We start from the raw sequence: 15,197 nt of genomic DNA, 5'->3' as shown, positions 1-15,197 counted from the left end.
TTAAACCCAGTAGGTGAGAGTACTTCATTTGTTACATTAGCTGTCATTTGAAATTTTTCTCATGGTGTGTGATGTCTGTCCCATTTTCTTTCAGAGTAATGTACTCTTTCTCTCAGGAATGTTTTCCTTTTCTAATTATTCCATTTATAATTCCAGGAAAGCAGGTAAATAATTTGGTGGATTCATCTAGTCATTTAGTTGGATGTCATGCACAAAGGTGAGCATAAAAGTATTTTCCGTCATAGATTCTTTGCTCAGATTGAAAACATAAAGGATGTCTTTATGTTGCTAAAAATACTTCCTTGTTTATTTTGCAGAACTGAAGTGTCTGACAAGAGTATGGCCACAGATCTTGGGAAAAAACTGGAAGAAATGACAGCCCCCTTCTCATTAGAGAGCGTAGTTCCAGCTAGCAGACCATTCGAAAGCCACCGACGCGTGCTCTGTTTTGATAGCACTGCTTGTCCTGTGGCGGATTCGCGGGGCACAGACCATAAGATGGTGTCCCAGAGCAAAGAAAGGAATGACATTGCATTTCCTAATCTCGAGTCACCCATTGTGTCCTCCGCCTTAAAACCCCCTTCTAATAATGCTCTCAAAAGGGAGAGAGAGAGACCTCCTTTGCCTAAGATTTTATCTAAATCAGAAACTGCCAGTAGCCGACATACCACCATAAAAGAAACCCAGTCAGAAAAGAAAGTTTCACCAACAGAAATTGTACTTGAATCTTTCCATAAAGCAACAGCTAATAAGGAGAATGAATTATGCAGTGATGTCGAAAGGCAGAAAAATCCAGAAACTTCAAAACTGTCAAACGGACAGCAAAATGGGGGTTTACGGAATGAGAAAACCATAGCTTCACTGCAAGAACTAACCAAAAAACAAGGCACATCCTCAAATAGTAAAAATGTCATTTCAGTAGGTGCAACTGTGAAGGATCCAAAACAAGAACAAACGAAATGTGCCAGTTCTCTGATCAGCCCACTAACCAAACATGCCACCGAAGTGTTGCCGGATGGCCAGTGGCCTAGCCCCGTCAATAGGCTCCCCGATAGTTCTGATGCACCTGTCTCCCGGACATCTGGCTCAGGGGCAGGGGACAAACATAAAGAAGAGCCTAGAGACGGTCTCAAGGTCCCCTCTAGTCGGCGTTTTGCTGAAGACGGTAGCACAGCCAAGGTAATGGTCCCTCCTGTCACCCCAGACTTGCCTGCCTGTAGCCCTACCAGTGAGACAGGGAGCGAGAACAGTGTAAGCATGGCTGCCCACACCCTCATGATTCTCTCCAGAGCAGCCATCTCCAGGACAGCCTCGGCGACTCCTCTCAAAGACAATACCCAGCAGTTCCGAGCATCTTCCCGGGGCACCACAAAAAAGCGGAAGATCGAGGAATTAGATGAACGTGAACGCACCTCTCGTGCTTCTAGTAAAAATCTTGCAAATTCATCACTCCCAATGAAAAAGAAGAAAATCAAGGCAAGTTTGAAAGTCTTAATTTCAAAACCACACCTTTGCCCTTCCTTCAGTGCTCACATTAGAGATCTCAGCATTTTTGCCGCAGCTCCGTCACTGAACCCTCTGGTCAAGACGGCTTTGGGTCTTGGCTGACAAAACATATTCTGTAGCAGTGTGTCTCAGCCAGCGTGGTACTCAGAATTTGTCTAGGTGAAGTGAAGCATTTGCCAACAGTTGCTAAGGCACTGAGTGATGAACCTCTTTCTTGGGGAAAGGAGGTTTTTGTTTGTTGTGGTAGGACCCAGGTTTTTTGGGAGAATAACATGAGGCATGAAAGATGGGGAAGCCACTATTGTGTGTGGAACTACCAGGTAAAAAACACCTTTGCAACTCCTACCTCTTGGGGTTTTTCTCCACGTGTCCTGCCATCTCTTCCATTGGCTCTTACAGACGTTAACGTGTTGGAGCAGTGTAAACGTTAAATTCACCTGTTTTTTTCTTTGGGCAAGGTTATCTGTAGAAAGGCAGTGCGGGGATAGCATTGAGAACCGAAACCCGTTTTTCCTGAAGCTGTGTAGCCACTTAGTAGATGAACTGAATAGAAAGAAAGGTGCTTAAAATGTCTTACGGCAAGTCTGGTGTCAGGGAAAGATTCATGGCTTTGATGCCATGCAAGCCTGGGTTTGAACCCCGCATCTCCTGCTTACTGGTTCTGAGATGGTGGGTAAGCCCGGAGCCTCTGGGGCTCAGCTGCATCCCTTGACGTGAGGCTACCACACGTCTTACCTGAGGCTGGGAGGAGTAAACGTAGTGCCCTCAGATGCCCAGTGTGTGCTCAGTGTTTGGAACTGGAACGGTACCTGTTACTTGTAGTGAGGAAAGCTTCTGAGACTCTTATTATGGTTTGGTGAAAAGGACCACCTTCATAGAAAGCACGGTCTGTCTTGTCTCAGCATTCACAAACTCTGAATTTGTTTAATGTCTTTTGCCCTAAACTAATGTTCAAGTACCACTGAAGTATAATTTATTAACTTTGGATTTATAAAATGTGTTGCTACTTCTCTGTATAACTAAAATTCCAACCAACTAAAAATTTTGGCAAAATTTTAGTAGTATAGGAAGAACCCGATATAAGGTTCTAAGTGAAAGTTTTTTGGCCTTGTTTGAGTTCAATATGTTAACTTAGGTTTATTTTTTCTTTTTTTTTTTCTTTTCTTTCTTTTTTCATTTCTTTTTCTCCCCCTTCCCTTTTTTTTTTTTTTTTTTTTTTTTGACAGAAAAAGAAGCTACCCAGTTCATTTCCAGCTGGAATGGATGTGGACAAATTTTTGTTATCATTGCATTATGATGAGTAAACATTCTGAACATAAAAGAACAGTAGCTATTTAAAACTCGTATCCCTTAAACTATGAGTGTAGGGAGTGAGATATTGACAGAACCTAAAAGCATGACCTGCACTTTCCTTGTACTGAAACTTCACTTTATATCTGAATCATGCTGTTTCTGAAGCAGCTTCCTAGTTTGTAAATAGATTTACCTAGTATATTTTTTATTTTGGGAAAAACATTTGCAGAAATGTAAGTAAAGCCAATCTGCAAAACTGTATAGCTCTGACAATTACGTATTGTAAATATTGTATAAATCTTGTTGAAATAGAAGTTAAATCAACCTAGTGTTCTTACATTGTGTTTTTTGACTTGTGATCCCTAACTGAGGCTTATTCATCTGGAGTAGTTTCTCACTTTTTTGGGGGGGGGGGAGAAATAATGCTTTTCCTTATAAAATTGCCTTCAGTAACTGTCATACAAGACCTTTAAAGTCGGCCACAAAGTAGTACAAAGGTGATGACAACCTCAATTGGTGGTGGAGCAATCAGAAATGAACAATTTAGGTTTTTGCTAGAGTGAATACTTTATTACCCCTTCTTATAATTGCAGTAAAGATTATATTCCTGAAGTTTTACACTTTAAAGTGTTTCTCCTGGTCGTTCTGGTCTCTTTGTTCTAAAGAGAGAATTTTGTAAACCATATCTGAGTGTTCTGATCTTTTGTTTATAACTTTCAGGATCTTTTACAGAACTTTAAATGTTTAGACTATTGAGCCATACAAAGTTTATGTAGTAGTTGAGATTTCTTGGTCTGTATATACTTTTTCCCATATACTGGGGATTTGAAGAATTGCACTAATTCATAGTAGTGACCAGTGCACATTTAATTTAAATCTTGGATTCTATGTTAAAGCTTGTATGGAGGATTATCTTCTGGTATCCTTTTAGAAAGCCATGTCCATCATAAGATGTAAAAAGAGAAATCATAGTTTTATATTTTAATTTAGTTTCTCCTAAAATGGGCTGTGTTAAATAACTATATCTGTACTTAGATATAGTGCGTTGTCTCTGTGCCCCCTACGGTGTTCTAAAGAATTACTCTCAAAAAGTCCTTAAGGAGAATGAAAGAGGTGCCTTCTCTGTATCAACTCACACACATCAGTAAAGTTGAAAAATTGGTTTAAACTTTTAAATGAGAACAGAAATTATCATTAATATCTGACCGATTGTGCCTAGATTAAAGTATATTCTCTTAAGTGCTTTCTGTTTGGTTGAATATCAGTATTATCAAGGATTTTTTTCTACAGGTGTATATGTTGTTAAAGGGTCATTTTCCTCAGCCTTTTTTTTTTTTTTTTTTTTTTATAATGGGCCTTTAAAAAACTAAATCCATCCTACTCCTATTTCTCAGTGTGGAAATCACATCATAATTGCTGAACCTTACTGCAGAAATACGTCTTGTTAAAAATTTCTATGATATGGTGGGGGTCTCTTCCTAAAGAACTACATATCATACCCGTAATGTTCATTTAACTCAACTTGATCCTGTACTACAGTTAGGTTTGAATAAATGTTTTCATTAACTGCAAAAGTTTGAATTACTTTATATTGGCAGTCATTCTCATTAAATGAGATACCTTCATTAAATTCCTTTGCAAGTCACTTTTTCAGAAGTTCACATAGTCTTGGAAAACAGATTTCCTTCTCATTCAGTTAATATGTATTAATAGGTGCTAAGTACTAAGAAGTCCTACACAAAGTAAGTTCACTTTATTCAGGATTCTTAGGCACTAGCCAAGAGCTGCACTTGGTACGGTCCAAAAACACCTTACATGCTTGCAGCTTTCCTTCATGTTCAAGAGCAAAAGTCCAAATTCCTGGACATAATTGGAGCATATCCCGGGTGACCTATTTTAACATTCAGATGCCCAGGGACTGCATTTCAGGGTCAGAGTATATACACCATAAACTACTTGTGGCTCCTTTTATAACTACATGTAAGGATCCACTCTTTATTTTGGTCATTATTTAGTGGTTAATGCCCTCAACGTGTGCCAAGTGTGTGAATTTTTGTAATTAAAGGATTTTATTATTTTAGCCCTGGATATTGTTAAAACCTTTCAGTAGTATGTTGAAACATCCATCAGCACTCAGCCAAAGGCTAGAGGTCATGACTCTTAAGGAGAGTAAGTATGAAGCTTCAATAAGATGTCATTTCAAATGCTTGTTATTATGTATTTTGCATTCATTATTTCTCAAGCCACCATCCTTTGGCCACAGGCTCAACTTCTTGAAATTCTGTATTAAGTTTTGACTTTATTATTAGATGTTTACTTTTAACAGACTTTTTTCTTTTTATAAAAAAAATTAACATTTGGCATACTTTTTTCCTATTTTTTCTACATACCTGAACTTAAACTGCAAATATAACTTCCTAATGCTTTTCAGTTTTTATATATTATAAAAAAAGAAAACCATGACAACCATTAAGAGTCATTTTAATTTATAAATGAACAAAAAGCTTAGAAAGTCCTTAAAAAAAAAAAAAACAGCACTGACAGATTTGTAACCAAATAGCTATTTATGTTATCAGCTGTTTTCTTAGGAGACATTTTAGAGAGTGGAATTACCAAATTAAAAACTTAGTATACATCTTTTTAAGGATCTCAATACATTTTGCCAAATTATTGCAGAAAATTTTTTTCAGTTTACATTCCTGCCAGCAAATTATCATTTCTGCCATGGCATGTGCTTATCACTTACCAAAGATATAGTGAAAGACGTCATCACTGGTTTCTCGGCTTTTAGTTCTTATTAAAATTAGGAGTTAGCTCCCAGCCCATATAAAATTTGTTTTGATATCTGGTGTGAAATAAAGATCAGAGTATATTTTATCCCTAAACATTTAACCACTTGACTCTGTATAACTGGTTAAGGTTTATCTCTGCACACACATTTACTTAAAATGTCTCTCTTATTCTGTACTGACTCACAATTTCTTGTTCACAATTCTAAAATTCAAAAGGTTCTAACAACCAATTTTTCTCCCTAAGTTTAGCATCAGAATTATTTAATGGCAAAACCTGACCTGATTTGACATGAGGCTACATGAATCTCTATCTCATTTGGTAGGGATATTCATATTTTATTACTAGAAAAGTAGCAATGTGCTTATTAAAATGTGCTGTTTGAAATTCAACAGAGTGTATGTGATATATACATGTTACTTTTTAAAAATCCTAAATATTCTGCATCGTAAAACCCAGCTAACCATAAAGATAGAAGACCAAAGACTTTGAACCTGTGTTAAATTTACACATCTTTACATACACTGCAGTATGTAGATTACTTTGTACCACTGATCAAAGCATTATAGCTTTGTGTCCATTTTAACTATTCTTCTTCCAAGTATTCACTTCTTCCATGCTTCCCGGTTAACTTTTTAGAATCACTTGTTTTATTTCAAATTAAAATTCTTTTGGAGTATTCATTTGAAGTACATTGATCCTATAAGTTAACTGATACTGAAAGAAGCAAATGGTAAGGGCAATATGGTGAGTATCCACAGCTTTGCAGTTACCGCTAGTCTTATAAATTCCTTGCTGAACTGGATATTTAGTTGTTTGTTGTATTCTTAAAGAACTGTTCCATTGTTCTAACTGGTTATTGCTTTTATTAGTTACTGTAAAATTTTTATGGAAGCACAACATAGAAAAAGTGCACCAACTATTAAGTTCACAATTCAGTGGATTTTCTAGAAGTATTCACATCCACTTAATTACCCAGATCGAGACCAGCACATTGCCGGTACCCTAGAATCCCTCTAGTAACTGCTAACTCCCAGGGTAATAATTATCCTGACTTACCACCACAGTTCAGCTTTTTTTTTTAACAGTTTATGTATTCATGCGGTATATAGTCTTATAACTCCTTTTGCTCAGCAGTGCAAGATCCACCCATGTATGTAATTCAGATGTCTTCTTCCATGCTATGTATTTTTTCCTTGTGTTTATCCATGTTGTATTATACCACAGTTAATCCATTTTATAATCAGTAAACACTTATTTTCAGTTTGGGGCTATTAGAAATAGAACTGTGACTATATTTGTACATGTTTTGGGGTGAATGTATTAGAGTTCTCAGTTGGATATATATTCAGTAGGGTTGCTGGCTCTTAGGGTTGCATATATCCAACCCTATTCAGATTTTTCAGTTGTCCAGAGTGGTTTTACCAAATCCTACTACTATCAACAGTGTAAGGAGAGTTCCATTTGTTCTACATCATTGTCAGTACTTGGTATTTTCGTTTTAGCTGTTTTTGCAGTGTATATTGGCATCATAATGCAGTTTTACTTTAGTTCTTCCTGATAGAACTGAACACCATTTCATATGCTTACTGGCCATTTGGATGATGGGTCTCCTCTTGTGGAGTATGTGTTCATATCTTTTGACCACTTTTGTATTGAGTTGTCTGCCTTTTTTCTTACTGATATGTACATGTTCTTTCTGTGTTCTAGATACAAGTCCTATTTCAAATAGAAAAACTGATGTCTGAATATTTTACCATGTTTTTCTTCTAGCAATTTTATTGTTCAACCTTTTGTATTTTGATTAATCATCCAATTAACCCAGCACCATTTTTTTTTTAAGATTTTTTATTTATTTATTTGACAGAGACACCTCGAGAGAGGGGACACAAGCAGGGGGAGTGGGAGAGGGAGAAGCAGGCTTCCCGCCGAGCAGGGAGCCCGATGCGGGGCTCGATCCCAGGACCCTGGGATCATGACCTGAGCCGAAGGCAGACGCTCAACGACTGAGCCACCCAAGCGCCCCTACCCAGCACCATTCTTGAGAAAGACTTTCCTTTCCCAAATACACTGCACTGTTACCATTGTCATGAGCTAATAAACTCTGTACGTGTGAGTTTGCTTCTGGACACTAATCTGTTCCATTGGTCAACTTTTTTTAATTGAAGTATGATTAACATACAGTGTTAGGTTAGTTTCAGGTACGCAACATACTGATGCAGCAATTCTACACATGACTTGGTGCTCAGCACAGTAAGGGTAGTCACCATCTGTCACCAAAAAACGTTACTATAGGATCATTAACTGTATTCCCTCTGCTGTACTTTTCATCTCCATGACTTACTTATTTTATAGCTGGAAGTTTGTGCCATTGGTCTACGTTTTAAAGATGTGCCAGTAACACACCATCTTAATGACTGTAGGAAATTTGGTTTAGGTTTTTATTTTATATTTGAGCCACTTACTCAGAGCTCTATTAGAACTACTGGTTTTCCTGATGCTTAGTTTTTATTTACTAAGGATGTATCCTCTCTAAATAATTATTTTCTAATTTCATTTCTTCTTACTATGGTGATTAGCACTTCAAGTACAACTAATAATGATCAAAGTAGGCTTCCCTGTCTTATTCCTCATTTTAATGAGAATGTTCAGTACAGTGTTGCATTTTGTTTGCAGTGTTTTAAGAATTTACATCAGGAGTATCTGTTCAACTTAATTAGGTGCTCTTCTGACATCAATTAAAATATTTTTATTAAATCCATGAATTTATTTTTATATTCTAATGTGTGCTTTGCAGTCTTACTGATTTAAGTATAACTAAATTTGATTTGTCAGCATTTTATTTAAAATGTTTACTTCTAATGAGATTGGTTTCAAGCTTATGCCAGTGTTTTTCATTGAATGTGGAACTTACCATCTCTTTCAGTTTATCTGAATATTGGAATAGTAAATAGTGCTTGTTTGAGGATTCACGTGATGGTTAAGACAACACAGGCAGAGCACTTAGGTCAGCGTCTGGAACATATCACAGCTAGTGCCTGCGCTGTTTTTTTATTTCTGCATTCTGCAGCAGATTATTTAGAATGGGAGCTAACTATTCCTGAAACTAAATCACCACGAAATCATCGAAGCCTTTTGCAGGAGCAATTTAGGTTTTTTCCCCCAAAAGTTCTTCTAGGCTGAGTGGTCTAATCAGGCTTTGAGCTTTTTTCTGAATTAAATATATTTTTCCCCTAAATCTTGCTTACTCTCTTTAGAGACTAATTTTCTGACAAAATCACCTGTTACGTTTAACAATTGTATACTTTTCTGATTGACTGGTCATTCTTTTCTTTTTTTTTTTTTTTAAGATTTTATTTGACAGAGAGAGACACAGCGAGAGAGGGAACACAAGCAGGGGGAGTGGGAGAGGGAGAAGCAGGCCTCCCGCCGAGCAGGGAGCCCGATGCGGGGCTCGATCCCAGGACCCTGGGATCATGACCTGAGCCGAAGGCAGACGTTTAACGACTGAGCCACCCAGGCGCCCCGACTGGTGCGCCAATAGAATGATAATGATAAGAATCATTTATTCTTAATGTTTGCTCTTTTCCTCAGAGTTCTTTTTCATGTTTAATTTCTTAAATTGAATGAAGAGTTATCTGGCTTTTTTTCCTTTTAAAACTATGTAAGCATTTAATTAATGCTATGAATTTAGTTCTGATTTCACCTTAAGACATCGAAATTTGGAAGATAGGGTAAGTACTTTCATTTTCTTGTTTCATTATTTTCTTGTATAATTTAATTACTTAGAATAAAGTAGCATGTTATCTTTTTTTTTTTGCTTAAAATTTATTTTTATTCTGGTAAAAAGATCAGTTGATATTTCTGTAAATCTTTCATGGATGCTTAAAAACAAATATTCTGTTTATAAAGGTACTAGGTTTGATATTTAATTTTATATTTGCTTTTAACACTTTTGTCATAAACCTTTACTTTCCTGTTGTTATTATCTTGGCCATAGTTTTTGCCTCAATTGTTTTGGTATCATTGCTCAGGGCATAGTCTATAGCTGTCATTACTGCATTTTTTTCAGCTTTATTAAGATTGATGACTACAGTTGTTAAGATATCTAAAGTGTACATCACGAGTAGATCTACAATACATCGAGGAAACAATACGTCTTGGAAGGATTCCTCCCATCAAGTTAATAAACATCCACCACCTCACATACTCCTCTTCTTGGCTGTGTATGTGACCTATGAGTTCTCTCTCCGCACATTTCAATTCTGTAATACAGTATTTCCAACTGTAGTCACCACACGATACATTAGACCCTCAAACTTCATTCATCTTAGAGCTAAAATTTTGTACCCTTTTATAATCCCCCTATTTCCTTCACCACCACTCTCTGGGCCTCAGCCTCTAGCAACTACTTTCCTACTCTGTTTCTAGGAATTTTGACTTTTCTTTTTTCTTTTTTTTTTCTTTAGATTCCATCTATAAGTGATGATACCATGCAGTATTTGTCTTTCTCTGTCTTATTTCACTAAGTATAATGCCCTCGAGATCCACCCATGTTGTTGCAAATGCAGAATGTCTTTCTCATGCCTGAATCATCCTCCATTGCGTACATTTACCACCGCTTCTTGTACATTCATTGACTGCCACTTAGGTGTTCCCACATCTTAGCTGCTGTGGATCGTGCTGAGAAGTTGCAGGGCACAGTGGAGAAGTCCACGTGTCTTTTCACTGCTTTTCATTTCCTTGGGGTATAGACACACATGCACACACATACCCACAAGTAGGATGCCTGGGTCATATTTTTTCTGATTTTTCTTCTTGAATGTTTGAGGACCCTTCATACTGCTTTCCATAATGACTGCACCAGTTTACATTCCCAGCAACAGGGCATAAGGGTTCTCCTTTCTCTGCATTCTTGCCACTGCTTTTGATGACAGCCATTCTAATAGGTGTGAGGTAGTATGTCGTCGTTTTGATTCACCTTTCCCAGATGACTGCTGACGTTGAGTAACCTTTTCATGGACCTGCAGCTCATTTATAGCTCTTCCTTGGGAAATGTGTATTCTTATCCTCTGCCCAATTTTTAGTTCGATTGTCTGGTTTTTTGCTATTGAGTTATGTGAGGTTTTGTTTTGTTTTGTTTTGTTGACATTAACCACTTATCAGATAGATGGTTTGTAGATAATCTCTCCCATTCTATACATTGTCTTTTCTTTTTGCTGATGGTTTCTTTGGCTCTGCAGAAGCTTTTTAGTTTGATAAAGGCCCATTTATTTGCTTTTGATTTTGGTATCAAATTCAAAAAAACCATGGCCAAGGTCCATGTCAAGAAGGTCACTTCCTGTGTATTCTTCTAGAGCTTTATGGTTTCAGATCTTAAATTTCAGTTTTTAGTCCATTTGAGTTCATTTTTATATATGGGGTAAGATAGGGGTCTAGTTTCACTCTTTGGCATATACCTGTCCAGTTTTCCCAATACCATTTATTGAAGAAACTGTCCTTCCCCATTTTATATTTTTGGCTCCTTTGTCCTAAATTAAATGATTATGTGTTGCATAGATTTATTTCTAGGCCCTCTATTCTATTGATCTGCATGTCTTTTATGCCAGTATTATACTGTTTTGATTACTATAACTTTGAGGTCAGGAAGTGTGATTCCTCCAGCTTTGTTCCTCTCAAAATCGCTTTGGCTATTCAGGGTCTTTTGTAGTTCCATACAAATTTTAGAATTGTTTATTCTATTTCCATGGAAAATGTCATTGAAATTTTGATAAGGATTGCACTGAATCCATAGAATAGTATGGACATTTAAATAATACTCATTCTTCCTTCTTAATTTCATCAGCATGAGATATCTTTCCATTTGGTTCTTAATAGTATCAGCATACAGGTCTTTCACCTCCCTGATTAAATTTATTACTAGATAACTTTATTCTTTTTTTGATGAAATTGTAAATGGGATTATTTACTTAACTCTCTGTTAGTAGATTGTTGGTGTATATAAATGCAGTTGACTTTTTTATACTGATCTTATGTCCTACAACTTTACCAAATTCATTTATTAGTTTTAACATTTTTTTTTTGTCGAGTCTTCAGGGTGTTCTATATATCGTATTATATCATCTGCAAATAGAGGTAGTTTTATTTCTTTTCTGATTTGGATGCTTTTTATTTCTTTTCCTTGCCTAATTCTTTGGCTAGGACTTCCAGTTTATTGGTGAAAGTGGGCATTGTTGTCTTGTTCTTGATCTTAGGGGAAAAACTTTCAGCTTCTCAACCTTATTTTGTCAAATGCTTTTTCTCCATCTATAGAGATGATCATATGATTTTTACGTTTTGTTAAATGATGTATCACATTAATGTGCTGAAGAATTTGGTTTGCTAATCCTTGTTTAGGCTTTTTGTAGCTATGTTCATCAGGGATACTAGCCAGTAATTTTCTTTCTTGTAATGTCTTTGTCCAGTTTTGGTATCAGGGTAATGCTGTCCTCATAAAATGGTTTTGGAAGTGTTCCCTCTTCTGTTTATTTTTTAGATTATATTTATTTGAGAGCACTAGAGAGCACGCACAAGTAAGGGTTAGAGGGAGAGGGAGAAGCAAACTCCCGGCTGAGCAGGGAAGCCCATGTGGGGCTCAATCCCAGGACCCCGGGATCATGACCCAAGCTGAAGGTAGACACTTCACTGACTGAGCCACCCAGGCGCCCCCTCTTCTTCTGTTTAAATGTTTGATGGAATTAACCAGTGAAGCTGTCTCATCACATACTTCATTGTGTGAGGTTTTTGACTACTGATTCAATGTCCTTACTACTAATTGGTTTGTTCAGATAACCTGTTTCTTCATGATTCAATCTTGGTAGGTTGTATGTTTTCTAGAAATGTATCCATTTCTTCCGGGTTTTCCAATTTGTTGGTAATTCAGTGTATTCTCTTATTACCCTATGTATTTGTGTAGTATTCATGTAAGGATTCCTCCTTCATTTATACTTTTGAGTTCTCTTATTTTTGTTCCGATTTTAGTATATGTGCTGCCAAAGCAAATTCTCTTATTTTCTTGGTTAAGTCTAGCTAATGGTTTTTCCGTTTTTGCCTTTAAATTAAAAAAAAAAAAATCAGCTCTTTATTGATCTTTTCTATTGTCATTTTAGTCTCCATTTATTTCCACTCTGATCTTTGTTATTTCCTTCTTTTATTAATTTAGGGCTTGGTTTGTTCTTCCTTTTCTAGTTCCTCAAGGTGTAGTTAGTGTGTTTGAGATTGAGATCTTTCTTGATTCATAACGTGAGCATTTATCACTGTGAACATCCCTATTAGAATTGCTTTTGCTGCATCCCATAAATTCTGGTATGTTGTACTTCCATTTTCACTTGTGTGCACATTTTTTAAAAAAGGTTTTTAAGTAACCTCTGTACCCAACACGGGGCTCAAACTCCCAACCCGGAAATCAAGGGTCACGTGCTCTGCTGACTGAGCGAGCCAGGTCCCCATGTCCATACTTTGTGTATTTCTCTTTTGATTTCTTCTTGGACCCATTGATTATCAGTAGCATGTTTTTAACCTCCATTTGTGGTGAATTTTCCACTTTTTCTTCTTATAATTGATTTCTAGTTTTATACCACTGTTAGGTCACTGGATATGATTTCAAACACCTTAAAATTAGTAAGATTTCTTTTGTGGCCTAAGCTGTAATCTATCTTGGATGGTATTCCATATGCCCTTGAGATGAATGTATATTTCTGTTGTTGAATGGGATGTTCTGTAAATATCTAAGTCCATCTGGTCTGACATGTTGATTCAGGTCCAGTGTTTCCTTACTGATTGTCTGGATGATGTCTCCATTGTTGAAAGTGGAACACTGAAGTCTCCTACTCTTGCATTGTGCTCCTATGTTGGGTGTGTATATATTTAAAATTGTTTAACTTCCTGTTGGATTGCCCCCCACTTCTTTATATCTTATACAGTTTTTGTCTTAAAGTCTGTCTTGTCCAAAGCAAATACAGCTACCCTGCTTCCTTTGGCCTCCATACATGGAATGTCTTTTTCCAACCCTTCACTTTGAGTCAGTGTGTCCTTGAAGCTGAAGTGGATCTCTTGCAGGCAGCAAGAAATAAGCAAGACAGCTACTCTGTGTCTTTTGGTTGGAGAATTTAGTTCATTTGTATTTAAAGTTATTATTTAAAGGTATGGCCGTTTTGGTAATTGTTCTCTGGCTGTTTTGTAATTCCTTTGTTTCCTTCTTCATCTCTTGCTCTCTTCCTTTGTGATTTGATAATTTTTTGTGGTTGGCATCCTTAGATTCCTGTCTCTTTATCTTTTGTGTATCTACTATAGGTTTTTGTTTTGTGGTTACCATGAGCCTATAGAAGATACTTATAACAGTCTAAGCTATAACAACTAACTTCAAACGCATACAAAAACTACACTTTTACACTCCCCCACCACACTGGTTTTGATGTCACAATTTATATTGTTACCTTGAACACCCATTAAAAATTTTTGTAGTTAAACTTATTTTTAATATTTTTGTCTTTTAACCTTCATACTAGAGTTTTAATTTGCCCACCACCATTACAACATTAGAGAATTATGAGTTTGACCATGTATTTGTCTCTACCAGGGACACTTAAACTTTTAAATGTCTCCTTGTTACTAATTAGCATCCTTTCCTTTCAGGTTGAAGAAGTCCCTTTAACATTTCTTGTGAGACTGGCCTAGTGGTGATGAACTGCTTCAGCTCTTGCTTGTCCAGAAAACTCTCATTCAAACCTGAAGAACAACTTTGCTGGGTAAAGTATTGGTTGGCATTTTTTTTTTCCTTTCAGCACTTAGAATATATCCTGCCATTCTCTTCAGGCCTGCAGACTTTGCTGAAAACTCTACACTAGTCTTAAGGGGTTTCCCTTGTAGGTAACAAGTCATTTTTTCTCTTGCTGCTTCTAAGATTCTCTCCTTGGCTTTAGCTTTTGACAGTTTAATTATAATGTGTCTCAATGTGGGGCTGTGTGGATTCATCTTTTTTGGAACTCTCTGGGCTCCCTAGATCTGGATTTCTGTTTGCTTCCTCAGGTTAGGGAAGTGTTCAGCCATTATTTCTTTGAATAAGCTCTCTGCCCCTTTCTGTCTTCTCCTTCTGGGACCCCAGTAATGCAAATATTTGTCCACTTGATGTTATCACATACGTGCTTTAAGTTCCCTTCCTCTGTCTCCTTTTCTGATTGGATGAGATTCACCGTCCTGATTTCGCGGATCCTTCTTCCACGTGGGAAAGTCTGACTCCTTCTTAAGTTTTCTGGTTCAGTTACTGTATTCTTCAGCTCTGATTTCTCTTTGGTACTTTTCTATTTTCTTTTTTTAAATTCTCACCTTGTTTATATATTGTTCTCCTAACCCAGTGAGCATCTTTATGGCTGTTACTTGTCGGACAAATCACTTCTGTTTCATTAAGGTCTGGTTAAATTTGATCTTGTTCTTTTGTTGAGCACAAATCCCTGTTTCTTCATCTTCCTTGACTCACTTAGGTGGTTTCTACCTTGTGTGGGAGACGAACGTCTTCAGTCAGCCTGGCCAGTCTTGGTTGTCTCTCAGTCTTCTGTGATCACCTCTGCTGC

The 15,197-nt window shown here is 36.9% G+C and overlaps 1 protein-coding gene across 3 annotated transcripts in view; it reads left to right on the top strand.

The window, feature by feature from the left end:
- LOC118013187 (protein NPAT) overlaps window positions 1–3,941 on the top strand; it is a 54,864-nt gene extending 50,923 nt beyond the window's left edge. For 2 of the 3 annotated variants that reach the window (XM_035008861.1, XM_035008860.1), the window contains exons 16-18: window positions 157–217; window positions 318–1,476; window positions 2,733–3,941. In XM_035008861.1, coding sequence (XP_034864752.1) covers window positions 157–217; window positions 318–1,476; window positions 2,733–2,810 — 1,298 coding nt within the window. In that variant the 3' untranslated portion in view covers window positions 2,811–3,941. The remainder of the gene's footprint in view (window positions 1–156; window positions 218–317; window positions 1,477–2,732) is intronic. The other variant, XR_004679949.1, reaches the window with a different exon arrangement.
- Window positions 3,942–15,197: the final 11,256 nt, after the last annotated feature.

This window comes from Mirounga leonina, unplaced genomic scaffold, assembly GCF_011800145.1.
Source record: "Mirounga leonina isolate KUSES-001 unplaced genomic scaffold, KU_Mleo_1.0 Mir_153, whole genome shotgun sequence".
NCBI classification, from domain to species: domain Eukaryota; kingdom Metazoa; phylum Chordata; class Mammalia; order Carnivora; family Phocidae; genus Mirounga; species Mirounga leonina.
Note: the sequence above shows the minus strand (reverse complement) of the source record. Positions and strands in the feature narration are given on the sequence as shown.